Raw genomic sequence first — 22,315 nt, forward strand, 5'->3', positions numbered from 1 at the left:
CTCTCAATCCAATCCCTCACTTCCTTCACCAACCCCACCTTGTTTATCTCCGGCGCTTAGTCCCCGCAAAACGATCGACAATGCTCTACCCCAGGCCTGCTCAGCGCCGCCCATTGCCCGAAGCTTCATCGCCCATCCGGCAAATAATGGCAATGTTCGTTTCGGAGTTGCAAGCATCCCAGCAAGCGCTGCATCATATTGTTAACTACTGTTCTCCCTTTCGTTTCTCAAAACCCGTCTACCGCCAGGGTTTTACTTTACAAGCTCTTTTTGCCATCATTGTTTCTGTCTCTTGGTTTGTCTCTCTAGCATTAAGCATCTCTCGAAATCAAGACCTCGCTCAATATGAACCACGAGTCGAATGATCAGCAGCCAAAGGAGCAAAAGCTGCGTGGCGAAGAAGTGGCCAAACATAATAATGACAAAGACTGCTGGTTGGTTTCCCCCAACCTCCCCGCTGCCGTTATTCTGTTCCACTGAACCATCGATTCGGCAGGGTCATTATCCACGGTAGAGTCTACGATGTCACCGAGTTCAAAGAAGAGCACCCAGGAGGTAAATCCAGTGAGTCCACTACGCCAAGGAGAAACAGACTCGTACACTGAAGCATTGGATACAGTCATTCTCAAGTGGGCTGGCAAAGATGCCACCGAGACGTACAATCCTATACACCCCCCGGACACCCTTGATAAGTTAGAAACCATTTCAGACTTCTAGGACTGAAGGTGAGTAAAGAGCTGAAAACGACCAGGTTTCTTGATAAATCGAAGCACTTGGGAGAAGTGAACATGGATACAGTGGAACAAGAAAAAGAATTCGACCCCGATGAAGAAGAACGGCAAGAGAGAATCAAACGCATGCCGATTTTGGAACAATGCTACAACCTAATGGACTTTGAGGCTGTGGCGCGACGGGTAATGAAGAAGACCGCATGGGCTTACTACTCCAGCGGATCAGATGATGAGATTGTGAGCCAATGATGTACCATTCTTGCAAAATACTGACAGTGTACGAGACGATGCGAGAAAACCATTCAGCCTTCCATAAGATATGGTTTCGACCAAGAATCCTTCACGATGTTGAAAATATAGATCTCTCCACCCAAATGCTTGGAACTAAAGTAGACATTCCATTCTATGTCACTGCGACAGCACTGGGTCAGTAGCGCTATCCTGGCACTTCCATCGGAGAACCTGCATTTCTAATGTGATTGTAGGTAAACTTGGCAATTCCGAAGGCGAAGTAATACTCACACGTGGTGCGAAGAAACATAATGTCATCCAGATGATTCCCACACTCGCTAGCTGTTCTTTTGACGAGATTGTCGATGCCAGGCAGGGTGACCAGGCACAATGGCTCCAGCTCTACGTAAACAAAGACCGCGCAATTACGGAACGTATAATCAAACATGCCGAGAATCGTGGGTGTAGAGGTCTCTTCATTACTGTCGATGCACCTCAGGTTCGTACGTTTCGGAGTAATCACTTCCTTCTTTGTGCCGAATTCTGGGTTGCAAGACATAGTTCCGGGGCAGAAGACTCTTTCTACTCCCGAGACTTGTCTTCCGAGCCTGAGTTTTGCCTTTGGAAAGCAACGCTGACTCCGAAATGTGCGTAGCTCGGCCGCCGGGAGAAGGATATGCGCAGCAAATTTTCTGATGTGGGATCGAATGTGCAAAACACCGGCGGCGACAACGTGGATAGATCCCAAGGCGCTGCACGTGCTATCTCTTCCTTCATCGACCCATCACTCAGCTGGAAAGATATTCCCTGGTTCCTCGGCGTGACGAGTATGCCAATCCTTCTTAAGGGTGTACAAAGGGTTGAAGATGTCATCCGAGCTATCGAGGTTGGCGTCCAAGGTGTTGTACTTTCCAACCATGGTGGCCGCCAGCTCGACTTTGCAAGGTCAGGAATTGAAGTTCTTGCTGAAGTTATGCCCGTCTTGCGTGAACGGAATTGGCAGGATAGGATCGAGATATATATTGATGGCGGTATTCGACGTTCTACTGACATAATCAAGGCGTTGTGCTTGGGCGCAAGAGGGGTGGGGATTGGCAGACCGTTTCTATATGCTATGAGTGCTTACGGACTGCCTGGCGTGGACCGAGCCATGTATGTACATTTCGGAGCCTATTCTTCCTGTTCAGTACCACATTCCGAGTCACAAGACATCTTTCGCGAAGAAAGGGTCTTTTACTCCCCTGAAGCTGTCTGATTGGAGACTTGCCTCGAAGAAGAGATGCTGACCCCGAAACCTCTATAGGCAATTGCTGAAAGATGAAATGGAGATGAACATGAGACTCAGTAAGGCACTTTTCGGAGTTGTCTCTTCCTGTTCGAGATTGCTTTTTGAGTCCTGAGACATGCTGGAGGAACAAGTTACCCAATCCACCCTTTCTATTCCTCAACGATATCCTGTTTCTCAAATCTTCATCAACGAATGAGAATGCTGATTCAGGAATTGTGCTAGTTGGCTGCTCCAAGGTTGATCAACTCAACCCCACGCTCCTGGACACTAGAGGCCTGAGCATGCATTCGACTTCAGTGCCAGCAGATACCTTGGGTATGACCATCTATGATCCGCTCGTGAACCCACAGGAGAAGGCGAAGCTATGAGCATGTCAGTCTCTAATATCTTGCGGTGTTTTGCAGTGAAACTTCTTTTACGCATGCCCATATATATGCTTATGTAAATAGAATACGAAAGAAGTCGCGAAACATACTTAGGCTTACACTGTTCTTATATGTTTACAGTCTGCGCAGGATTCCCAAGTCGTCCTGTACTTCTATACATCAATGCCGCGTTAATCATTACCGTCCCCCTTCCATCTCCACCCCAGACTCTATACCATAGTATACTCAGAACGCCGTACATTGCCAACTTCATCATATCCAGCCAAGCTAGGATGGCCACCATATCCCTAACCACGCCCTTGACTTCCCTCGAACACAACTTTTCATACAGTATCTGTGTATCATCCCAGAACACCTGTACACGACCGTGGCTTGCGTGTATATGCCCAAAGATGTGTACCTTGGGTCTCACTCTCCAGACCTCCTTTGACAAGTAATCGCATCCTAATCCGGCCGGCAGATCCAGATGATGCCTTGGTGGCGTATGGGTGATTAAGACATCGACATCTGGTGGAATGGTGTACGACCACGCATCGTCGCTTCGATGATACTGGAAGGCAAAATCCTCCCCACCGCATTGGGGGACTTGTGGTGCGCCATAAAAGCGCAACTGGCGGTGCGCTTGACTGGGAAAGGTGAGCTGAACGCTGGAGTGCTGGAGATAGTGCACATCACCCCACCGTGGCGCTTTGCCAGCATCGGTTTTCCGCCTTGCTCGTGGATCAAACCAACTGTCGTGATTACCAGCAATGACGACCTTGTGCTCATAAGGTAGAGAAGATATCCAATCAATCTGATCTTGAATCTCGGCAACTGTGCCGTCACTGGTAAGGTCACCCGCATGCACTAGGACGTCTCCCTGAGGTAGGAAAGTAGGTTTGTGTGTATGGGTGTCGGAAATGCAGACAATACGGATTTGACTTGAAGATGGAGGCTTGGAGGTAGACGGGCCCCGCAGAAATAGAATAAGGTTGTAGAGTGTCTGAGTCAAGAATCTCAGCGGTGAGCTAAGCAGGCGATATGGGATAGAAGGCGGCTCGAAGGGGGAGGGTGGAGGTATGAGTAGAGAGGCCATGGGAAAGAGGCTGTAGGCTATAGATCAAGTACCGACTGTAGCCTCTCTAATACCCAGACGCAGTGGTTCTGCAGGAGGAATTTCGGCCCGGAGAAAAGGGTTTTCCGATCACGACCAAGTACCAACCCTTCCGAGTAGACTACTTTACCCTTGTTTGTCGCGAAGCGCGATGACGTCTAGCCTCCTCCAACTTTCCAAGCTCCGCTGTCTGAGTCTCCAAGTTTGGTTCCTGGCTTGCAAGAGGAAGTCAAGTCAGAGGAAGTCAAGTCAGACCTCGAGACTTTCGAATCTAGAAGACTGACTCTAGAGCGCAAACATGCCTCCACACCATAATATACCGCATGACAACTTGAAAGTTGACTATGTCATTATTTACAGATTCGCGGATTCCAGTAAGTCGCGTAATCCCTCCCGTGGAAAGCATCTGTCTGACAAGACCAACCCTTACAGCTAAGACGGAGGCTTCAAGAAGCTTTCAGGACCTTCTGCAGGCACTGGCTAGGGTAGGCCTCGCGATTGAGGTCCGGAACGGAGGGAATTGCTCCCTTCTGATCTTCGTCAAAGTGGCTTCCGATGAGCGTCTCAACAACGCCATCTATCGCTCCAGGTGCGCACCATAATCATAAATGTTATAAGTCATCTAACAGAAGCTGTAGAGTAAAGGACTGGCTTTACGGCATAAGGCCCGCCCAGCCGGATCGGGAAACGCAGAACTCGTTGACAAGCCAGCCGCTGACAGAAGCTGAACGGTATCGTATAGTCCACCAGCTGATCACAGGTCCAAAGGAAGAAGGAAATGCTGGGATCGTTCCCACTCATGGTCAATGGAAGAACGTAGAGTCTATCTTCCCACTCCACGATCATACCTTCAACAAGGAATGGATCAAGAAATGGGCGACCGTGACGTTTCTCAAAGTGGAGGACTTGGACGAGATCAGAAATCGATTCGGCGAGAAAGTCGCATACTACTTCGCCTTCACACAATCCTACTTTGCCTTTTTAATTTTCCCTGCGGCCTTCGGTTTCTCGTCGTGGGTCTTGTTAGGCCATTTCTCGTCCATCTACGCAGTTGTCAACTGTCTGTGGAGCGTGGTTTTTATCGAATACTGGAAACGGCAAGAGGTAGATCTCGGTATCCGCTGGGGCGTGAAAGGTGTTTCAGCCATTCAGGAGAAGCGAAGAGAGTTTCAGCACGAAAAGGAAATCCAAGATCCGATCACTGGTGAGGCTGTACAGGTCTTCCCAGCAACGAAGAGGTTGTATAGACAGCTTCTCCAGCTACCGTTTGCTGTCCTGGCATCTTTGGCACTTGGACTAATTATAGCCACCTGTTTTGGCATTGAGATCTTCCTATCCGAGGTCTACAATGGACCATTCAAGAGTATTCTGGTAAAGCCAGTGGTCCTCAGCGATGTTGTTCAAGACACTGATTCCCATGTAGGTCTTCCTCCCTACGCTACTTCTCACAGCTTTGGTCCCTACAATCACAACGATACTGACCGAGATTGCGACGCGACTTAACAACTACGAAAACTGGGAAACCACCGACGCTTATGATTCTGCCATGACCCAGAAAATCTTCATTCTCAACTTCATCACTTCATACCTTCCAGTCTTCCTAACAGCGTTCGTCTACGTGCCGTTTGGCAGCTTAATCGTGCCTTATCTGGATATCTTCCAGCTGACTGCGCGTCCCTTTGCGGAAAATGAGAAGCAGCTTGCGACTCCAAAAGCGGGGTTTGCCATCAATCCAGCAAGGCTCCGGAAGCAGGTTATCTACTTCGCTGTCACAGCGCAAATAGTCAACTTCGCGATGGAGACCATCGTCCCTTACGTCAAGCGCAGAGGTTTTCACAAGTATCAAGAGCTTAAGACCGAGAGAGCCGCCAGGAAGGGAGGTGCTGCTCCAAACGCAGCTGCGAACGATCTGCCTGAAGAAGCCGAGTTTCTTGCAAGAGTCCGCGGCGAGGCCGAGCTCGATGTCTACGATGTGTCTACGGATCTGAGAGAGATGGTTGTCCAATTTGGCTATCTGACCCTTTTTTCGGTGGTATGGCCAGTGACGGCTGTGTCATTCCTCATCAACAACTGGGTGGAACTTCGCTCGGACGCTGTCAAGATCTGCGTTGAGATGCAACGCCCAACTCCGCACCGAGTCGACAGCATTGGACCATGGCTGGATAGCTTGGGATTTCTTACATGGTTAGGCAGCATTTCTACTGCCGCCCTCGTATATCTCTTCAGCAATGATGGCTTAGGCCCAGACGGCACGCCAGCAGACATCAAAGGATGGGCTTTTCTCCTGACCGTCTTCTTCTCCGAGCATATATATCTCTTGGTTCGCCTTGCAGTACGTTTAGCGATCTCCAAAATGGACTCGCCAGGAATGCAAAAGGAGCATGCAGAACGGTTCATGGTTCGTAAACGCTATTTCGAAGAATCCTTCGGGGAAGATGCAATGGAGCTGCCGCCACCAATGGACAGAGAAAAGATCACGCGGTCATCGCTGGAGGAAGAAGCTCGACAAGGCAGTATGAGGAGCTCTACTCCCCAGGATCAGTTCTGGTTGAGGCAGCGAAGCTGGGAAGAATCATCTTCGATCGGCATGGGTCTCATTGAGAAGATGGCACCAGCAGAAAGTAGGAAGCAACAATGAAAGCAACGGGTTTTCATGGATGCCTGAAGCGTTGACTAGCGTTCATAATGCCGTCCTGCCTTATCATTTGTATCCTTGGGCATTTCTTGCATACGCCCATACTCACCCTGAGGCGTCCTGCCCAAATCGCATATTTCATAATGCCACTGTAGTTCCTATATTGAGCTACGATTTGGGTCGTGTGCATGCATTTGACCAACAGCCTTGGCAGCGAAACCCATATGATGTTCCCCCACTCACGCCTCGCCGCTATGCATATTGTCCATATGCAAGCAAGCCGATTGCGAAACCAGCATTCTCATTCATCCATTTGCCAAGCGTAATCAAGATTCTTCAAATTTGCCGTGCGATTCCTAGCGGCAAAATACTCTTTTTCAAATCCTGTTCCTCTATCAACCCCGTCCCATCTGTGACCCGGCCTAATCCCATATCGATTCGGCGTTGCAGGTCCCTTGTACAACGGTTTCCCGCTGACACTTTTGCCCTCCTTTTTCCTCTCAAGGAACCCGGCTGCTGGATCGTTCCATCTTTCCCTCTCCATCAAATCCTCGTTCAGCTCCACATCATCCGCGTACCTCGCTACAGGCATAAACTTCGCCTCACTCAGCTGCTCTCTGCGCTTCTCCTTCTCGGCTCGCTGGAAGTCTCCCTTTTGACCTTCGAGTTCCGCCGCTGCTTTGGCCGCTTCTTCTTCGGCTTTTTTACGGGCTTCCGCCCGCTTCATCTGCACATTGATGATGCGGCCACTGGCATCTCTATATATGGTTTCCTTCCCTTTGCCGCTATGGTCGTCTCCGTCTTCCAGGAACCTTCGCCGTTCTTCGGCTTCCTTACGCTTCAGCTGTGCAGTGACTTGATCCGCCGTCTGTAGCCCCGCATGGGCGCCCGATTCCATTTTCATGGCCGAATCTTCCATAGTAGGGGCATCATCATCCGCGAGAGCACGAGCCCGAGATTCAGCAGCTGAAAATGTAAGAATAGCGTCGGCTGCGGCTTGTTCATTGGAGGAAGGTGTTGGAGTGCCGATGGTCTGCCATGTTGTTTTTTTCGCTTTGCGAAATTCGGCGCTGTTTGCGTTCACTGATAACTTAGGGTCAAAGAGTGGGACAATCGGTTGAAGGCAGGAGGACAAATATTTCTCACCTTCCAGCGGTGCATCGTCGTCAGCGTTGCCCGTGCTGTCACGGTCCCAGCCTAAGGCATCATCGTCTGCTATTATGAGACCCGAGGCTGCACCGTCCTTCCGCTTGCGCTTCTTTGACTTTTTCTGCGGCTTCGAGTCCGCTGTCAGGTAGTTTTTCGCAAGGTAGTCCGCGAGGGACATACTTGATAATCTGGAGCTTGATTGAATTTTGAGCAAGATCTCGAATTCTGGGGAAAAGCTTGGCAGCCGCGGCTATCTTTTATTACCTGGTATATACTTGTAGGCAAACGCGAAGCGCGTTTCAGTATCAATCAAGACTTGCTCCTCTACCACCTTTACACGTCAAATCAAACTTAGCTGGGCAAATAAAATGGCCCGTAGTGATGAAGCGGAGTGGTGGTTCAATGCCGTTTACGCAGCAGTCCAGCAAGTCCCTAGGGGACGTGTTACAAGCTACGGTCATATTGCTCGTTTGCTAGGAAGGTGTAAGTAAAATTCCGTTCCGGCCACTATTCATCTGCTGTGAAACACGCCTGATGTGCCATTTTGATTTAGCCGAACGTCCTCGGTCAGCAGTCTCCGGAAAGCACGTCGACGGATTGAGAGCTTATCGAACTGTAGACAGGTCGGCGTCTGTCTAAAGCATCTACCGTCTTCCTCAGCAAACACAAATCATCATTTCCACGATGCTAATGTTCCATGGCAACGAGTCATCAACGCCAAAGGTATCATATCACCAAGGTCGGCAGTCAGAACTCAATGGAGCTAAATCGTCAATTTTGATAAGAGTCACAGAGGTCCAGGCGGTGCTACGAGACAAGCGGCGTTCCTAGGGCGAGGTTCGTACATTTCGGAGTACCTAATTCCCTCCTTTTCGGTGCCGAATGCTGAGTTGCAAGACATATTTCCGGAGCAGAAGACCCTTTCCACTCCCAAGACATGTCTTGTGAGGCCTTTGAAAAGCAACGCTGACTCTGAAGTGTGCGCAGAAGGAGTCACTGTTGGAACTGGCGATCTAGGAGAACTAACGGTAGATCTGGGCGCATATGGGTGGTTTCCTCAGTTCCTAACGAGCGACGGGGCTGAGGCTAGTGAGTCAGAAGAAGAAGAGGGCAGTGGCTGATTTACGAAAATCGAAACTCCAGTTATTCATTTCATCGTTCGTGAGCTCCAGAAAAGATCATTCCAAGTTGTCTTTGGTCAGAAGAATGGGGGATACACTGAGACGGAAGCTACCACAACGTTGAGGTTCATTATGCGTGGTGTGTTATTCTTATAGCAGATACGTGAGCCCTTTTAATCATCGTGATTGAGGAATGGGGGTTATTTCGGAAGCCGAGTACTCATTATGGAAAGAGAAAACAGGGTTTCCTTTGACGCTGTTTCAAACTCATTGATCACATGATAGCCGAAGTCATTTTGGAGGAGTACGAGGTCATGTCATAAAGTATTCGGAATATAGAATAGCCCTGTTCGACCACCGTAGTACCGAATTTACTTGAACGCTTTTCTCGTTGGGGTCCAATAATAGAACATGCGCACAAGGGGCAGTAGGAGAAGCTCCAAACCCACAATGAAACAAATAGATGCATCGGGTAGTACAATAATTCCTCCATTCCTGCCAGCGTTGGTGCTGTGACTGGTGAATCGGTAGTGGCTGAGCAAGCTGACGGGCCAGTGATGGAGCTGGAGTGAACATGTGCGCGTCCGCCTTATCGCCCCCCGCCTTCCGTATCGTCACGATGGCCAGGCTTGGTACCCCGAGCTCCTAAACCTGTTGGGGCCTTTGAGAAGCTGCCTTCAAAGCTTGAATCTGTCTATCTGTCTATCTGTCTATCTGCTTTCATCGAGTCACCCGTCCTTCTTCCCTCACAAGTCAAAGTCTCTCTTCTGCTTTGTTCCCTTGCACCTGCCTTTGTTTGCCGGTGACTCAGACGCGTCTGCAAGTAGTCACCACTACTGACAATACTCATATATCATTCATCCGCCTCACCTGTCTATCTTCTTCATACCCCCCTCATATCACGCCATACATCCGTTTCACCACCCTCCCCTACATCTTTTCCTTCTGCCTCATTGTGAACATCCAACAAACTTCCAGCGGCACAGTTGGAGTCTATATTCAATCCGCCTCTCATTGAACGAATCTCTTTACGCTCTACACTCAGCCCCGGGTATCAAGCACTTATGTCTAACATCGGTCTCAACGATCTGGCCAAGGAGCACAAGCTCGAGCAAGATCACAAACGCGAATTGGACCAGAAGCATAAGTGGGCCCTCGGAGAAGGGCTCCCAACCCGGGGACACCCTAGCAGACGCCCTGCAAAGCCATACCCCACAAGGTAAGCAAACATCCATGCCCGGAGACGTGATGGCTCTAAAAATGTTGCTGCTTAGCTACAGCAGGGCGGTCCGACGCGAGGTTGAATTCCAGCAGAACAAAGCTGCCCAAGTCGCTAAGATCTCTCGCAAACACGAATCTCGCTTTGACCACGATACCTGCACCTCCGACTCTTCGACCGAGGAAGATGTCAAAGAAGCATCAGCTGCGCCAGAGCTTGACGCTGGCTACACCTACTCTTACGATGCACCGCGAGGCCCTGGCAAAGGCAGCCAAATTCTTGGTATTGCCCTAGCAAAGGCGGTGGAGAAGTTCGAGACCAAGGCAATGGAGAAGCTGGTCAAAGAGGAGTACGAGGTTGTTGGCAATGAGAAGGAGGATACGCATGCGGGATATGCCGCTGACGATGATGACTTTGAGCTTGTGTAAGGGCTGAGTTCCGCAGTCGCGTCCCTTTCACATTCCTTAAGCAATTGCATGTGGATTCTCATGGTGTTGCGGTCTTCCAGACCCTGGAGTCCTCAGAAGGTTATGGTGTTGGAAAGAATGAGCCAGCAACGGAAGGTTGTGACCTGTGTCACGATATGTGCTCTCGTTTTCTATTCTTGCTTAGTCGAAATTGGATTACCAGTATGATAAGCTTTTGTCCATAAAGTCAATAGACAATCAAGGTCATAAAATCCAAATCAACGCTTTGTTCTCGGTGCACCATGGTAAGATAAGAGTAACCGTACAACGATTGTAATACTTCACGTAACCTACCCGGCGCTCACAACAACGCTAGTTGAATAGTTTTGTTTACCTTGCTTCCCTCGCAGATTTTGAGTTGCCACAGTCTTCACCATCAGTCCGCTTACGAATAAAATGGCCCGCCTGAACACAGATGTGCGATCGCATGAAAGTCCTATGGACTGGCAATGGCAAGAAGGTCATGGCCCAACAGATACAGATTCACCATTTCTAAAGGGCGCCGCAGATAGCAGTCAGAACAGAGGAGGCTTTACGGGTCAAAAGCGTAAGTGTATAACATCCTAGGTGCAGCAAAGTGAAAATAAGTTGACGCGCAGTACATTCAGGTTCAGCGAGTTTCCTCGATTCCCCCTCGAAGACTCCTGTACCGTCCATTGGCCCATCCGGGTCACAGATCTTCCTTCCTCCATCAACGCCCTCGACGAAGCCTCCCTTCTCTTTTCGCAACTTTCCCTTCACCACCCCGCAGAAATCAATAGAGACAGACTTTTCCTCCGGCGCTGAAATGTCGTCTCCTGTGAATGTGGATACCGACGATACCCCAGAACCATCAGCTCGAAGGGTGTTGTCCATGACTAAGGGCGCCATGATGCAATTCGAGGGCAAGGAATCCAAAAAGAAACCGTCATCACCAGGTCTTTTGAGCAAGTTCTCGAGTCTGGGGCGTGGCGAGGTGGGTCGTAGATCCCATCTTGCTGTGACTCGCAGCAAGGGCAAAGTTCAAAAGCGTCGCAGACGAGATGGTGGCCCAGACGTCCGCTCAGCGTCACGACGCTCAAACAACGATTCAGACTTCGAAGAGCCACCAGGCAGTGGTGAAGGAACCCAACAGAATCTTAAGACCGCACAGCAAATGGGATTCATACCCTCGGTTCTTACCTTCATTGATGCACACCCGGGCCTACCCAATACGCTCTCCTACTACGTCCAATTCCTGCTAAACTTCTTCCTCGCGTTCTGCGTCATGTACGTGCTCTACGGAATCTTCTCAACAATAAGCAACGATATTACTGAAAGGGCCATGATGGAATCGTCAGAAATACTTGCAGAGATGGCCGTTTGTGCACGAGAATTTCAGGAAAACAAATGTGAAAGGGACAGTAGGGTGCCAGCCATGGAGACGGTGTGTAATAGTTGGGAGAAGTGTATGCAACGGGATCCGTACAAAGTGGGAAGATCAAGGCTCAGTGCTGGCATGTTCGCGGAGATTGTCAACAGCTTCATTGAGCCAATATCACTGAAGGCAATAGTACGTTCCTTCTCTTCAACTCTCCCCTTTGCAGTCTTGACATGTCTAACCACTTCATGTAGATCGTTAGCGTCTCCGTCATAGTAGGCTGCTTCACAGTCAATAACCTGACGTTCGGGCTGTGGAGGGCTAAAACCCATCATCCTCCGCCGCCTCAGCATCCAGCTTACATGCATCATTCACCCCAACAGCAGATCGGCTTTCCGCCCGGGAACGAACGTTTTTACATACCTTACCAAAATCACATAGGCATGCAGGGCACGGACAAGGGAGGGTATGGGCTGGAAGGGCAATCGCCTACGAAGAGGCTCGGATACAGGTGAAGGATAGATTTTTCTGACGCTTCTATGAGGTTGATCAAGTCTTTGTATCTTGTTTAAAGGATAAAGGGCATGATGATAGAATTCTCACGCCGTCAGACGCTTGCTTTTTGCTCTATCGTAAGATCAATGCTAGGAAACGAATCTGGCCGTGCAACCGCCAAACGACTGCAGGTCTTAGTCTCAACACCGCTATGCAAGAGAGAGATGGTGTGAGGTTTGGCGCTTTTAGGACATGTTTAGACACAAAGTGAGTGCACTCTAGATGTCGATACGCCAAGACCGAAACGACTTAAACTAGGTCAAGACTCCTCTCCCTTTTCTATAGGTATCATGCCTTTCAACTCCTTGAAACGAAGAAATGTGTGCCTCTGATGGTCACGCAGCAGCTGAAGTTAAAATCGAATATTGCCCCCCACAGTCTGAAAAATTCAGCATCTTCCCCCGGATTGCAGTATTGTCGATGCGTGTAGGATACTGGACATCGTCCGTAGTACCAAGCCCAGTCTGATATGTAGCACTTAGACCCCAAGCGTATGCATGGCCCAAGTCATTCAGGAGAATCGTATGATCCGTGCCAGCTGAGGCATAGGTGGCCTTGCCGACATTAGGAATAGCTGTAGGCACGATTACGATCCGTGGCCTGCCGTTGCTGTCCTGAATGGTGGACGTGAGTGGGACAGTTGCCATGTCGAGACCGGTCTGATATCCGTCAATGCGACCCCAAATCAGTGCCTTGCCTTTCTGTGTGATTGCGATTGAATGGTGTTGGCCGCCCTCCATATGGGTTATGGTGTCATCGTCTAGGTCCAGAGTCTCCACCATGGTTGGATTATAGACCACTGCATTGTCATCACCAGCGCCCTTGCGAATACCAGTGCCACCAAAGCTGTTTACGCCCCAAGACCAGACATGATCGTCCTTATCAATGGCAAACGAGTGGTCTGAGCCGGTGTAGATAGCCTTGTATTTTTTGATTCTCGTGCGAAGAGGCTGAGGCTTGAGGGTAGTTTTGACACCTTTAGTACCAGTACGCTCGATGATATGGTATCCAAGCTGATTTTGCTCGCCAGAACCCCAAATAAAGACCGCACCTTTGCTGTCCATAGCCATTGCATGGTTGGCACCGCTGCTGATGTCGACAATGTTCTTGAGGTCGGGGTAGAGAATTGGTGTGTGTTGAATTTCAACATCCGTGTTAGGGAAGAAACCGAGGACGCCGTCATTTTTCTGTTATATGTGATCGTTAGTCCTACTATAAAGATACGTCGAGGTGTTGGAGGAAAGTGCTTACCCTGAAGGTTCCCCATCCATAGACATGACCATCATCGGTGAGAGCAAGTGTGTGGCTGTCACCAGCAGCCAGCTTGACAAATTGCGTGTCTCCTGGAAAGCTCGAGGCTGGAACGGCGGTCGGGCTACTCTCAGCTGGGTTCAACCCGCTGTCACTCTTGTCACTATCGTCGCTATCATTGTCATCCATGTCCTTCAAACCACCCTCCCACGTAGTATCACGTCCCAGCGCTCCCTGGTCGTTGACCCCCCATGTCAAAATCTTGTTGTCATGAGTCAGGGCTGCCACATGCATCCCTCCGCAAGCTACATGGACAATACCAACTTGATTAACCGAAAGTAAAGGGTTGAGGCGAGGCCGTTTGACATCTATAGCAGTTTTGGCAGTTCCCAGTCCCAGCTCAGACGACGAGCCCTCGCCAAAGACGTAAACGTCTAGATGTTGACTGGGGCGTTGATTGATCGCAACTTTTGACTTTGGCTTTGTAGCAGGTTGCTTTACAACCCGAACCTTTTTCACAGGTGGCGGAGGTGTTTTTTCATTCTCATCGTTCTTGCGCTTCCTCGGATTAGAGGGAGCTTTGACGGGAGCTTTGACGGGAGCTTTGACGGGAGCTTTCGTGGGCACTGAACCCCTGGACTTGGTAGTCTTGGCGGGCTCTTGTTTCGTATCTGGAGCTTTCTTCATTGCTGTGGTAGTATGGAAAAGGGGAATTGTGGTAGATTAAGTGTTTGAAAATGTTGTAGATGTCAGAAAGATTTATAAAAGTTCGCGTATCCCTGCAAGCGGCGGCTTCATGCACTACTCGTAGACCGCGGAGATTCTGAGGCAGCATCCCTGCAAATTCCGAGAATACAAGTAGGCTCTGCGGGTGACAAAAAAAACGGAACGCCAAGCCACTGACAACAGTACGACTAAGGCACTAATTGACGAGAGGTGGACTAATATTTCCAGATCTTTATTAACGAGAAAGTGGATAGTATGTTAAATAGATTATAAGCAGTCATAGACGGTAAAGGAGCAATGACAGGATACTAGAACAGAGAGATACATAGTAATTTATATGTGTGTCTCCGCGCAGTAGTCTAGCTTGGCGTTCCGTTTTTTTTGTCACCCGCGAGGTAAGGTAGACTCGGTCATTCAGGCGTACAGAGGCTGGGCAAGCTGCCAGATAGAATGTTAATCTGAGAAGCGGAAAGCTTCCTTTCCTCATTTCACCTCAACTTGGGCATCGACCTGGAAGATAATATGTTTCTGAAACAGCACACTCTTTGGAGGAGTTCTGGTCGATATTTTAGGAATCTGCACCGCTTCGACTGTCACCTCGTCTAGCACCGTGCTCAAGGCCGTTGCTAAAGCCTAAAGGACGGAGCTCAAGTTTGGAGACATCCTGCTGCTCCGGACTGGATTCATCGCCGCTTTCAACAAGGTATCAAAAGAACAAGCACGAATTTACGTGTGCTCCCAACCCTATCAGGTGTGGACCAGAGCGAGGGAGTGCTGGAGCAAGTTTGCATTTTGGGACCAATCTTACTCAAAAGTTACTACTGTTGAATCAAGAGATGTTTCGCGAGCAAAAGGCTCGGTCTGCCCCACGAAGTTTCCCATACTTATGTATTAAAGAAGTTAGGCTATGTTACTCCGCTGTAGGTTTTTACTCGTGTAATTTCGAGCCAGGTTGAGTTGCAAAACCTACTCAGACTTGTCTTGAGATTGAAACGATGTTCGTGCCCTAATATTAATACTAATTTCGAACCTTGTTTGGCTGGAAATCAGCAGACGCAGTGACCCAAAGAGAGTAGCACCTCCATAAGTTTCTATTTTCTGGCTGGAGATTTCAATAGTAGATCTCTTCGATCTTGAGACACCTTCCGAGCACTGCAAATGGGCCAAACGATCGTCGTGCTTCGTGTCAAACGAAGTCTGCAATGTGCCTGGTTGAGTTGCAAGGCAGACATCTTTTAGCCGTTTTTCCAGACGTCGCTGATGGAGTAGTCGACCGAAGATACCGGCTATTATTTGAGAGTGTATGAGCGCGGTGTCTTCGGGCCGCAAGAAGTCAGCCGAACACTAATACCATTGTTTGGACATTTGTGGTATACTGCCATTCGGTTTGTGATTCGAAGTGCTTCTCACACAATCACTCTTGAACCTCTGATCTCGAAACTGTTTGCGGTCTCAGAGAGCCGATCGCGACAACTGCGCGTTTCGTGTAGAATAGATCCTTCACTTCAATACCCAAAATAACTCATCTTTTGGGCTCGATGTCAATATTCGAAACCCATTCAATATTCATGTGCCCTTGGCATTTGGCATTTCCCCTTCTATGAGCATTTCGGATTCATTTGTCGGGCTTGATGTTGCCCCAGTCGTGTTGCGCTAGATGCTTGCGTCCTCAAATCTCAGGGCGATCGACGTGCCAAAGTGTAACATTGGGTATCTGAATGCACTGTCGCTACGTGTGATATGTTATGATTCTGAATTGACGGTTTGCTAACAATCAGAATTAGCAAACTACTGCTCTTCAATGTTTGGTGGAGTGGAGTGCTTACCACCATCCAATCCATGCCTTCCGCAATTCCGCTTCCATCAATCGCTGAACACGCCACTATGCTCCAATTTCTATCGCGCAGCTCACCTAATCGCAAAGCTTCTGAAATCTCTCCGGCCCCTTTTGCTCCAGGCTGATCTTGTTTATTTGCAAATACGAGTAGTCCGGCATCGCGTAGCTCGTCTTCATTAAGCATTGCTGCGAGCTCTTCCGCCGCGGTATTCAATCTCTCAATGTCTGTGGAATCGATCACGAAGACAACAGCCGCGGTGTTTGCGTAGTAACAGCGCCAGTACGGTCGTATTGATGTTTGGCCACCCAAATCCTAATGGGCTGATTCAGCATGTAGCCAAACACTGGTGTGCAGAAGTGTGGCGAGTTTACCCAGACGTTAAAGTTGAGATTTTTATAGACTACTGACTCCACGTTGAAGCCAATGGTAGGTATAGTCGTAACAACTTCGCCGATCTGGGAGGACGGATTACGATTGGTCCCATTTACAGCTCCCAAGGCGGAAACACTGCACCTTTAATCTATACAGAAGCGTTGTCTTCCCAGCATTGTCCTGTGAGACGTAAGTCAGACAGCGCGGGAATAGAGATCGTGGGCCATACAAGTCCCAAGATCAAAATCCTAATCTCTTTTTTTGACCATAGTAGTGAGAGAATCCGTGACACAGAACCTCCCATCTTGAGCCTCTGTTTGTTGTCTCCACACTAGGCGTGGGGCCCCTTGCTCACACCAGAAGGACGAAAAAGAGACCACCTTGGACGACACCACTGATGATAAAATTCCCGAGGGTCGGTCGGTTTCTCCAACTTGGGTTCCGTTGTTGATTAAGAGTGTGTAAGACTTGGATTTCTATTAGGCATCTACTCGTATTCACTAGGATTTGCAATCTACTAAGATTTGCAATCTACTAGGATTTGCAATCTACTAGAATTTGCAATCTTTAAAATCTAATTCTTATAATTTACTACTTCACAACAATATAATTTAAAACTATAAAAAAAAGTTAAAAGAATATAAAATATAATTATTATAATTTTTTTAATTTTTTATAATTAAGCTTAAATTAATAAAGTTATATAGTAATACGAGTAAAGGTCTATAAATTAAATTTATATATTTTTTTTTAATTAGAGCTATCGAGTAAATAGGTGAGCGATCTTTAATAAGCGAACTTTAATAAGTAATATCTAAATTCCTTACGCTTTAATAAATATAAGACTAAATTTAAAAAAAATTATTTTCTCTAAAAGCCTATATTTTATTCTATAATTTAAAAGAAAAATCTTAAAATTTTAATAAAAAATAAAAAATTTATTCTAAAATTAAATAATATATATTTATTTTTTTAATTAGAGCTATTCGACTATCGAGCGAACTTTAATAAGCGATATTTAAATTTCTTACGCTTAAATAATTATAAAACTAAATTTAAAAATTATTTTTTTATTTAAAAGCTTATATTTCGTTCTATAATTTAAAAAAATAATTATAAAATTTTAATAGAAAATAATAAAGTTATTAAAGTATAAGAGTGAAAGTACTTAAAGCGAATTAATAGGCTCGCTTACGTCGCTTACTAGACTATAAGCTACGTAGCTAAGATAAGTATTTAATATACTTAATAAAGTCTTAAATACTTATAAGTCTTCTTTTCTTTTTCTTTTCTTTAGTTATTAATTTATTTAGTAATTAATCTATCTATTCTATTAATTATATATCTAGATTTTATAATTATATAACTACTATATAGTTTTATTAAAAGAGATCTTACTATTTTATAATTCTAATAACTTTATTTATATAAAGCTATTTAATTTAATTATAGTAAGTAACTCGCGAGTTAATTCTATTAATTTATAAAGTAAAAATATCTTATTATAATTAACTAGCGACGTTTTTAATTTAGTAAATAACTCTTATTAAAATATATCTATTATATAATTAAGCGATTATAATACTAATTCTAATATCGATAAAAATTTTAATAATATTATCGATAGAAATAATAATCGTTAAAGCGTTATATCTAATAATTCTCTATTTATAAATAAAGATTTTTATTTTATAGACTTAATTTAAATTTAATACTATTGACTTCTAGAGCTTAATATTAAGAAGTAACTAGTTATCGAAAAATTTAAGTTAATCGAAATATAGAATATATAAGAATATCGCTATAAGTATAGTAATAAATACTATTATAATTTAAGCTATAAAAAGATAAGTATTATTAAGATATCTAATATGTAATATCTTAATAACTATAGCTTAATAGTTATATTTCTTTAAAATTATAACGATTTTATTATCTTAATATCTTATATCGATTTTTATATAAATAAAGAAAAGATTCGCTAGTCTTCTATTTTATTAATAAATATTAAGAAGTAAATTTAAAGAAATACTAGAAATATAATATTACGCGATATCGAGAAATCTATTTAAAAGAAATATAAAGAGTAATACTTAAATTAAGTTTATAATTTAGCTATTAAATCTTATAATATAAAATATTAATTAATTAAAGTAGTTATAAAAAACGCGTAATCGATAACTAGCTTTAATAATTATCTTATTATACTTTAATTATAGCGAAATCGCTATATAATTAATTTAAAATATATAAAAGCTTTATAAGATAGAGTAATAGAGAAAATTTCTTTAAAAACTATAAAGGAGGCTATTTAATCTACTATTTATATTATATTACTATAATAATATTAAGATATAGAGTAAAGATTATAAAAAACGAAAGAGCTTCTTACTCTAGATAAGATTTACTTTAATAATAAGATAAGTAATTAAAAAAGTAGTAATTAATAATATATAAAGTTTAAGAAATAGTATATAAAGAACTAATAAGATTAAAAGAAGAGTTTATTTTCTTTAATATTATAAGATCGAAAGTCTATATAAATTAAATTTAAAGATAATAACTCTTATATTAAATCTAAGATATCTCTTATTAAAATATAATACTATAATTACGAGTAATTAAGATATTATAAGAATTCTTTTAAATATTTAAACTACGTTATAAGTAACGAAGTATATAATTATAAATCGAGTAAGAGAAAAAATAAAGTTTAATACTTATCGCTATAGTATTAAATACGCTATTAATTAAGTAATAATTTTACTTTCTATTATTAAGAGATAAAATTATTATATTAAATGAAAAGTGTAAGATAACTATTCTAATAGATATCGATAGCGAGGAAATCTTTATATTATAATCTTTTATTAAAGAGATATAGATTTTTAAATTTAAATACGCATTAATAATAATATATATTATTAATAATTATTAAATATTTTTATATAAAAAGTATAATCTAATTTTTAATTTCGCGAATAGTTAAAAAAGAAAGTAAGAGTAAATCTTAAAGGCGTATATCGTAAATATATAAAAATATAATCTTATTCTTAATTTCTCTTAAATCTATAATATTAATCTAAATATTTATTAACGCGAGTAATTCTAAATTTATCGTAATTTTTCTATAAGCGATAAGATTATAAGAAGTAAATAAATATCGTAATAATAAATATAAAATAGTTTACGTTATTAGTTAATATAGTAGTTATATATAGTCTAGAATAAGTATTTATTATATTTTTATATTAAATTCTATTTAAAAATAATAAGAATAATTATAATAAAGCTATATAATATAATATTACGTAGTTAAATAATTTTAACGTACTTAAATAATTTAAGAATCTATTAGAAGTTTTTTTAGAAGAGCTATCTAATAGTCTTAACACGTATAATTAAATCGAATATTTTATTAATTTACTATCTAATAAGCTATCTAGAAGTAATTTAATTTATAATATATTATATAATAAATTTATAGCGATTAGAAATTATCTAGATATTACGCTTAAGAGAAAGTAAATTTAACTTTTAACTAGTTAGATTAGCTTATTAGTACTATTTATTAAGAAATTAGATAGCTCGCTATAATTATATATTAACTATTAAAAGCTTAACGAGATAATAATTAAGAATAATTACTTATTATCGCTACTTTTAGAAATCTTAAAGAGATTTATATATACGAAGTACTTTATTAAAATTAATATTTATAATATATATTATAAAATATAAATATAAAAGAGAGATAAGTAAAAAATTATCTTTTAAACTCGCTATAATTAGTTCGAGTACTAAATAATATCTTTTAATTTTATAAATATCTTTATAATATTTTAAGCTTATATAAATAAAGTATTTAAGTTATATATCGATATCTTCTATATAATATATTTAGATAATATATTAATCTATTAATATATATAAAAGAATAAGATAGAGCTAAGCTAGAAAATCTTAAATTTATATATATAGCTAATTATAAATTTAGAATTACTATATTCTTTAATTAAATCGACTAAATTAACTCGCTAGCCTTTTCAAGCTCTCTTATTAAAAATTTATATATAGAAATTTTATACTTTAAAGTACTTAGCTTATAATATATATAATTACTTTATAATTTCTTAAATTATAGAGCTCGCTTTATGCTTTCTAACGCTATAAAAATTATAAAGTTTAATCTACTATTAATAAAGCGAAGTAATATTTAAATATAGTTATATAAAACGCGTTCGAAATCGAATAATCCTTTCATCTATTTATATAATTATTATTCTTCTATCTCTCTACTAATTCTATTAATTCTATTAATATAAATATAATTATTCTTAATACCCCTCGCGGAAACGTTATTAAACGCTTTAGATATATATACTTCTTTTATCCGCCTCTTAGAGCCCCTACTAATATCTCTAAACTACTTCTTAACGAATTCGCTATTATTAATAATCGAGATCGTAAGCGAGCTTAATAGCTATTTACTACTACTTATAAACGTATTAAAAGACTTCTAAAAAGAGCTTAAATAAATATATTCTCTTTTATATACTTCTCTTAAGCTAGTAATAATATCTTTTAATCTAATAATACTATCTCTTAAAACGCGTCTTTCTTCTTAATCTATTCTTTATTACTCTATTTTAAAGCCTTTTAATATATATTATATTTTAAATATTATTAAGAAGAAACTTCTAAATAAGAGAAAGATAATATAGAAGATTCTCTATTATAAGACTTATTAGTAGATTTCTTTAATAACGATTTCAATAGTCTACGTCTTTTTAGCTTATCTTTTAGCTCTTATTTAGCTTCTACTTAGTCTCTAATAAGGCTCGCTAGCTATATTACGCGTTATTCATATATTATAGAGTCTATATAATATAATTTAAGTTCTATAGACTAGATTTACGATAGCTATAACGTAATATTATAGAAAGATAAGATTATCGAATAGTATTACGATAGCGAAAAGACTAAAGTTAATATATCTAAAATAGATATTAATTAAAAAGTAGACGATATAGAATAGAATTATAAGAATATTAAAATAAGTATAAATAATCTAATTAATTCTAACGAGTATATTATTAATTAAATTCTTTATTCTTTAATACTAGAGATCTTAAATTTTATTAATAATTATAAAGAATTCTATTATTATAGCGTTTAGTATAATAATATAATCTCTATAATCTTATAATAAATTATTATTAATTATTTAATTATCTCTTATATATATAAAATTTAGAAAGTAATTACTATTTATATATCTATCTTAGCGTCTTTAAAGAACGAAAAATCGATCTTTAATTAAATCTGTTACGAGCGTACTCTTAATACATTACTTAGCCCTATAGCTAGCGGGCCTTAGCGGAGGCATCCTCTACTATATTATATCTTCTTCCCACATATATAGTTCGATAGCCTTCTTATTCTATTCTATCTCATCTATATAACGTATCTCTATACTAGTTCTAATATTATAAGAAGGCTTCTTTATACCCCCCTTAGCCCGGCGAAGAGAATTAACGAGTTTTTTCACTTTCTACTCGAAGTAAGCGATCGAGCTTAATAAAGAAAACGCTAGATATTTCTATTATATAGAAGCTCTATTACATATATAAATTATAAACTATCTATATTATTCGAAAGAATCTATATTAAATAATCTATATTATTAACGATAGTCTAATTTATTAAAAAACGAGTTCTCTATATCGAATATAAGAAATTCTTCTTTGCTTTATATTATAAATATTGAAATTACTATAACTCTCTTAAATCTTAATTAACCCTCTAAGCGGATTAATACTATTCGATAGAGTTATATTTAAAGTATTTCGGGTCTACACGGCGATTTAATTAGTTAAGAAATAAGTATACTAGACTCTCGTAAAGAGATAAC

The 22,315-nt window shown here is 41.9% G+C and overlaps 8 protein-coding genes across 8 annotated transcripts; 5 read left to right on the forward strand and 3 right to left on the reverse strand.

Moving 5' to 3' along the window:
- Window positions 1-345: 345 nt before the first annotated feature.
- HO133_001718 (uncharacterized protein) lies at window positions 346-2,618 on the forward strand (the record flags this gene model as incomplete). Its single annotated transcript, XM_037292646.1, has 9 exons — window positions 346-434; window positions 497-564; window positions 620-692; window positions 752-968; window positions 1,016-1,157; window positions 1,217-1,461; window positions 1,618-2,114; window positions 2,266-2,306; window positions 2,473-2,618. 9 exons carry the CDS (start codon window positions 346-348, stop codon window positions 2,616-2,618), a joined length of 1,518 nt encoding a protein of 505 aa, XP_037151185.1.
- A 1,409-nt stretch (window positions 2,619-4,027) lies between these two features.
- Window positions 4,028-6,367, forward strand: HO133_001719 (uncharacterized protein; the record flags this gene model as incomplete). The annotated part of the gene is made up of 4 exons (XM_037292647.1): window positions 4,028-4,103; window positions 4,162-4,318; window positions 4,368-5,100; window positions 5,153-6,367. The coding sequence occupies 4 exons, from the start codon at window positions 4,028-4,030 to the stop codon at window positions 6,365-6,367; spliced, it is 2,181 nt and encodes a 726-aa protein (XP_037151186.1).
- Window positions 6,368-6,665: 298 nt separating this feature from the next.
- HO133_001720 (uncharacterized protein) lies at window positions 6,666-7,691 on the reverse strand (the record flags this gene model as incomplete). Its single annotated transcript, XM_037292648.1, has 2 exons — window positions 6,666-7,447; window positions 7,511-7,691. 2 exons carry the CDS (start codon window positions 7,689-7,691, stop codon window positions 6,666-6,668), a joined length of 963 nt encoding a protein of 320 aa, XP_037151187.1.
- A 190-nt stretch (window positions 7,692-7,881) lies between these two features.
- HO133_001721 (uncharacterized protein) lies at window positions 7,882-8,634 on the forward strand (the record flags this gene model as incomplete). Its single annotated transcript, XM_037292649.1, has 4 exons — window positions 7,882-7,996; window positions 8,067-8,079; window positions 8,133-8,252; window positions 8,307-8,634. The coding sequence occupies 4 exons, from the start codon at window positions 7,882-7,884 to the stop codon at window positions 8,632-8,634; spliced, it is 576 nt and encodes a 191-aa protein (XP_037151188.1).
- A 1,064-nt stretch (window positions 8,635-9,698) lies between these two features.
- On the forward strand, window positions 9,699-10,281 carry HO133_001722 (uncharacterized protein; the record flags this gene model as incomplete). Its single annotated transcript, XM_037292650.1, has 2 exons — window positions 9,699-9,853; window positions 9,909-10,281. The coding sequence occupies 2 exons, from the start codon at window positions 9,699-9,701 to the stop codon at window positions 10,279-10,281; spliced, it is 528 nt and encodes a 175-aa protein (XP_037151189.1).
- A 466-nt stretch (window positions 10,282-10,747) lies between these two features.
- Window positions 10,748-12,174, forward strand: HO133_001723 (uncharacterized protein; the record flags this gene model as incomplete). The annotated part of the gene is made up of 4 exons (XM_037292651.1): window positions 10,748-10,772; window positions 10,829-10,867; window positions 10,929-11,851; window positions 11,914-12,174. The coding sequence occupies 4 exons, from the start codon at window positions 10,748-10,750 to the stop codon at window positions 12,172-12,174; spliced, it is 1,248 nt and encodes a 415-aa protein (XP_037151190.1).
- Window positions 12,175-12,549: 375 nt separating this feature from the next.
- HO133_001724 (uncharacterized protein) lies at window positions 12,550-14,152 on the reverse strand (the record flags this gene model as incomplete). The annotated part of the gene is made up of 2 exons (XM_037292652.1): window positions 12,550-13,401; window positions 13,466-14,152. The coding sequence occupies 2 exons, from the start codon at window positions 14,150-14,152 to the stop codon at window positions 12,550-12,552; spliced, it is 1,539 nt and encodes a 512-aa protein (XP_037151191.1).
- A 1,782-nt stretch (window positions 14,153-15,934) lies between these two features.
- On the reverse strand, window positions 15,935-16,705 carry HO133_001725 (uncharacterized protein; the record flags this gene model as incomplete). Its single annotated transcript, XM_037292653.1, has 5 exons — window positions 15,935-15,958; window positions 16,018-16,341; window positions 16,401-16,484; window positions 16,543-16,581; window positions 16,631-16,705. The coding sequence occupies 5 exons, from the start codon at window positions 16,703-16,705 to the stop codon at window positions 15,935-15,937; spliced, it is 546 nt and encodes a 181-aa protein (XP_037151192.1).
- Between the last annotated feature and the right edge of the window lie 5,610 nt (window positions 16,706-22,315).

This window comes from Letharia lupina (genome assembly GCF_014066315.1).
Source record: "Letharia lupina isolate WasteWater1 chromosome Unknown contig_13, whole genome shotgun sequence".
Taxonomy (NCBI): Eukaryota; Fungi; Ascomycota; class Lecanoromycetes; order Lecanorales; family Parmeliaceae; genus Letharia; species Letharia lupina.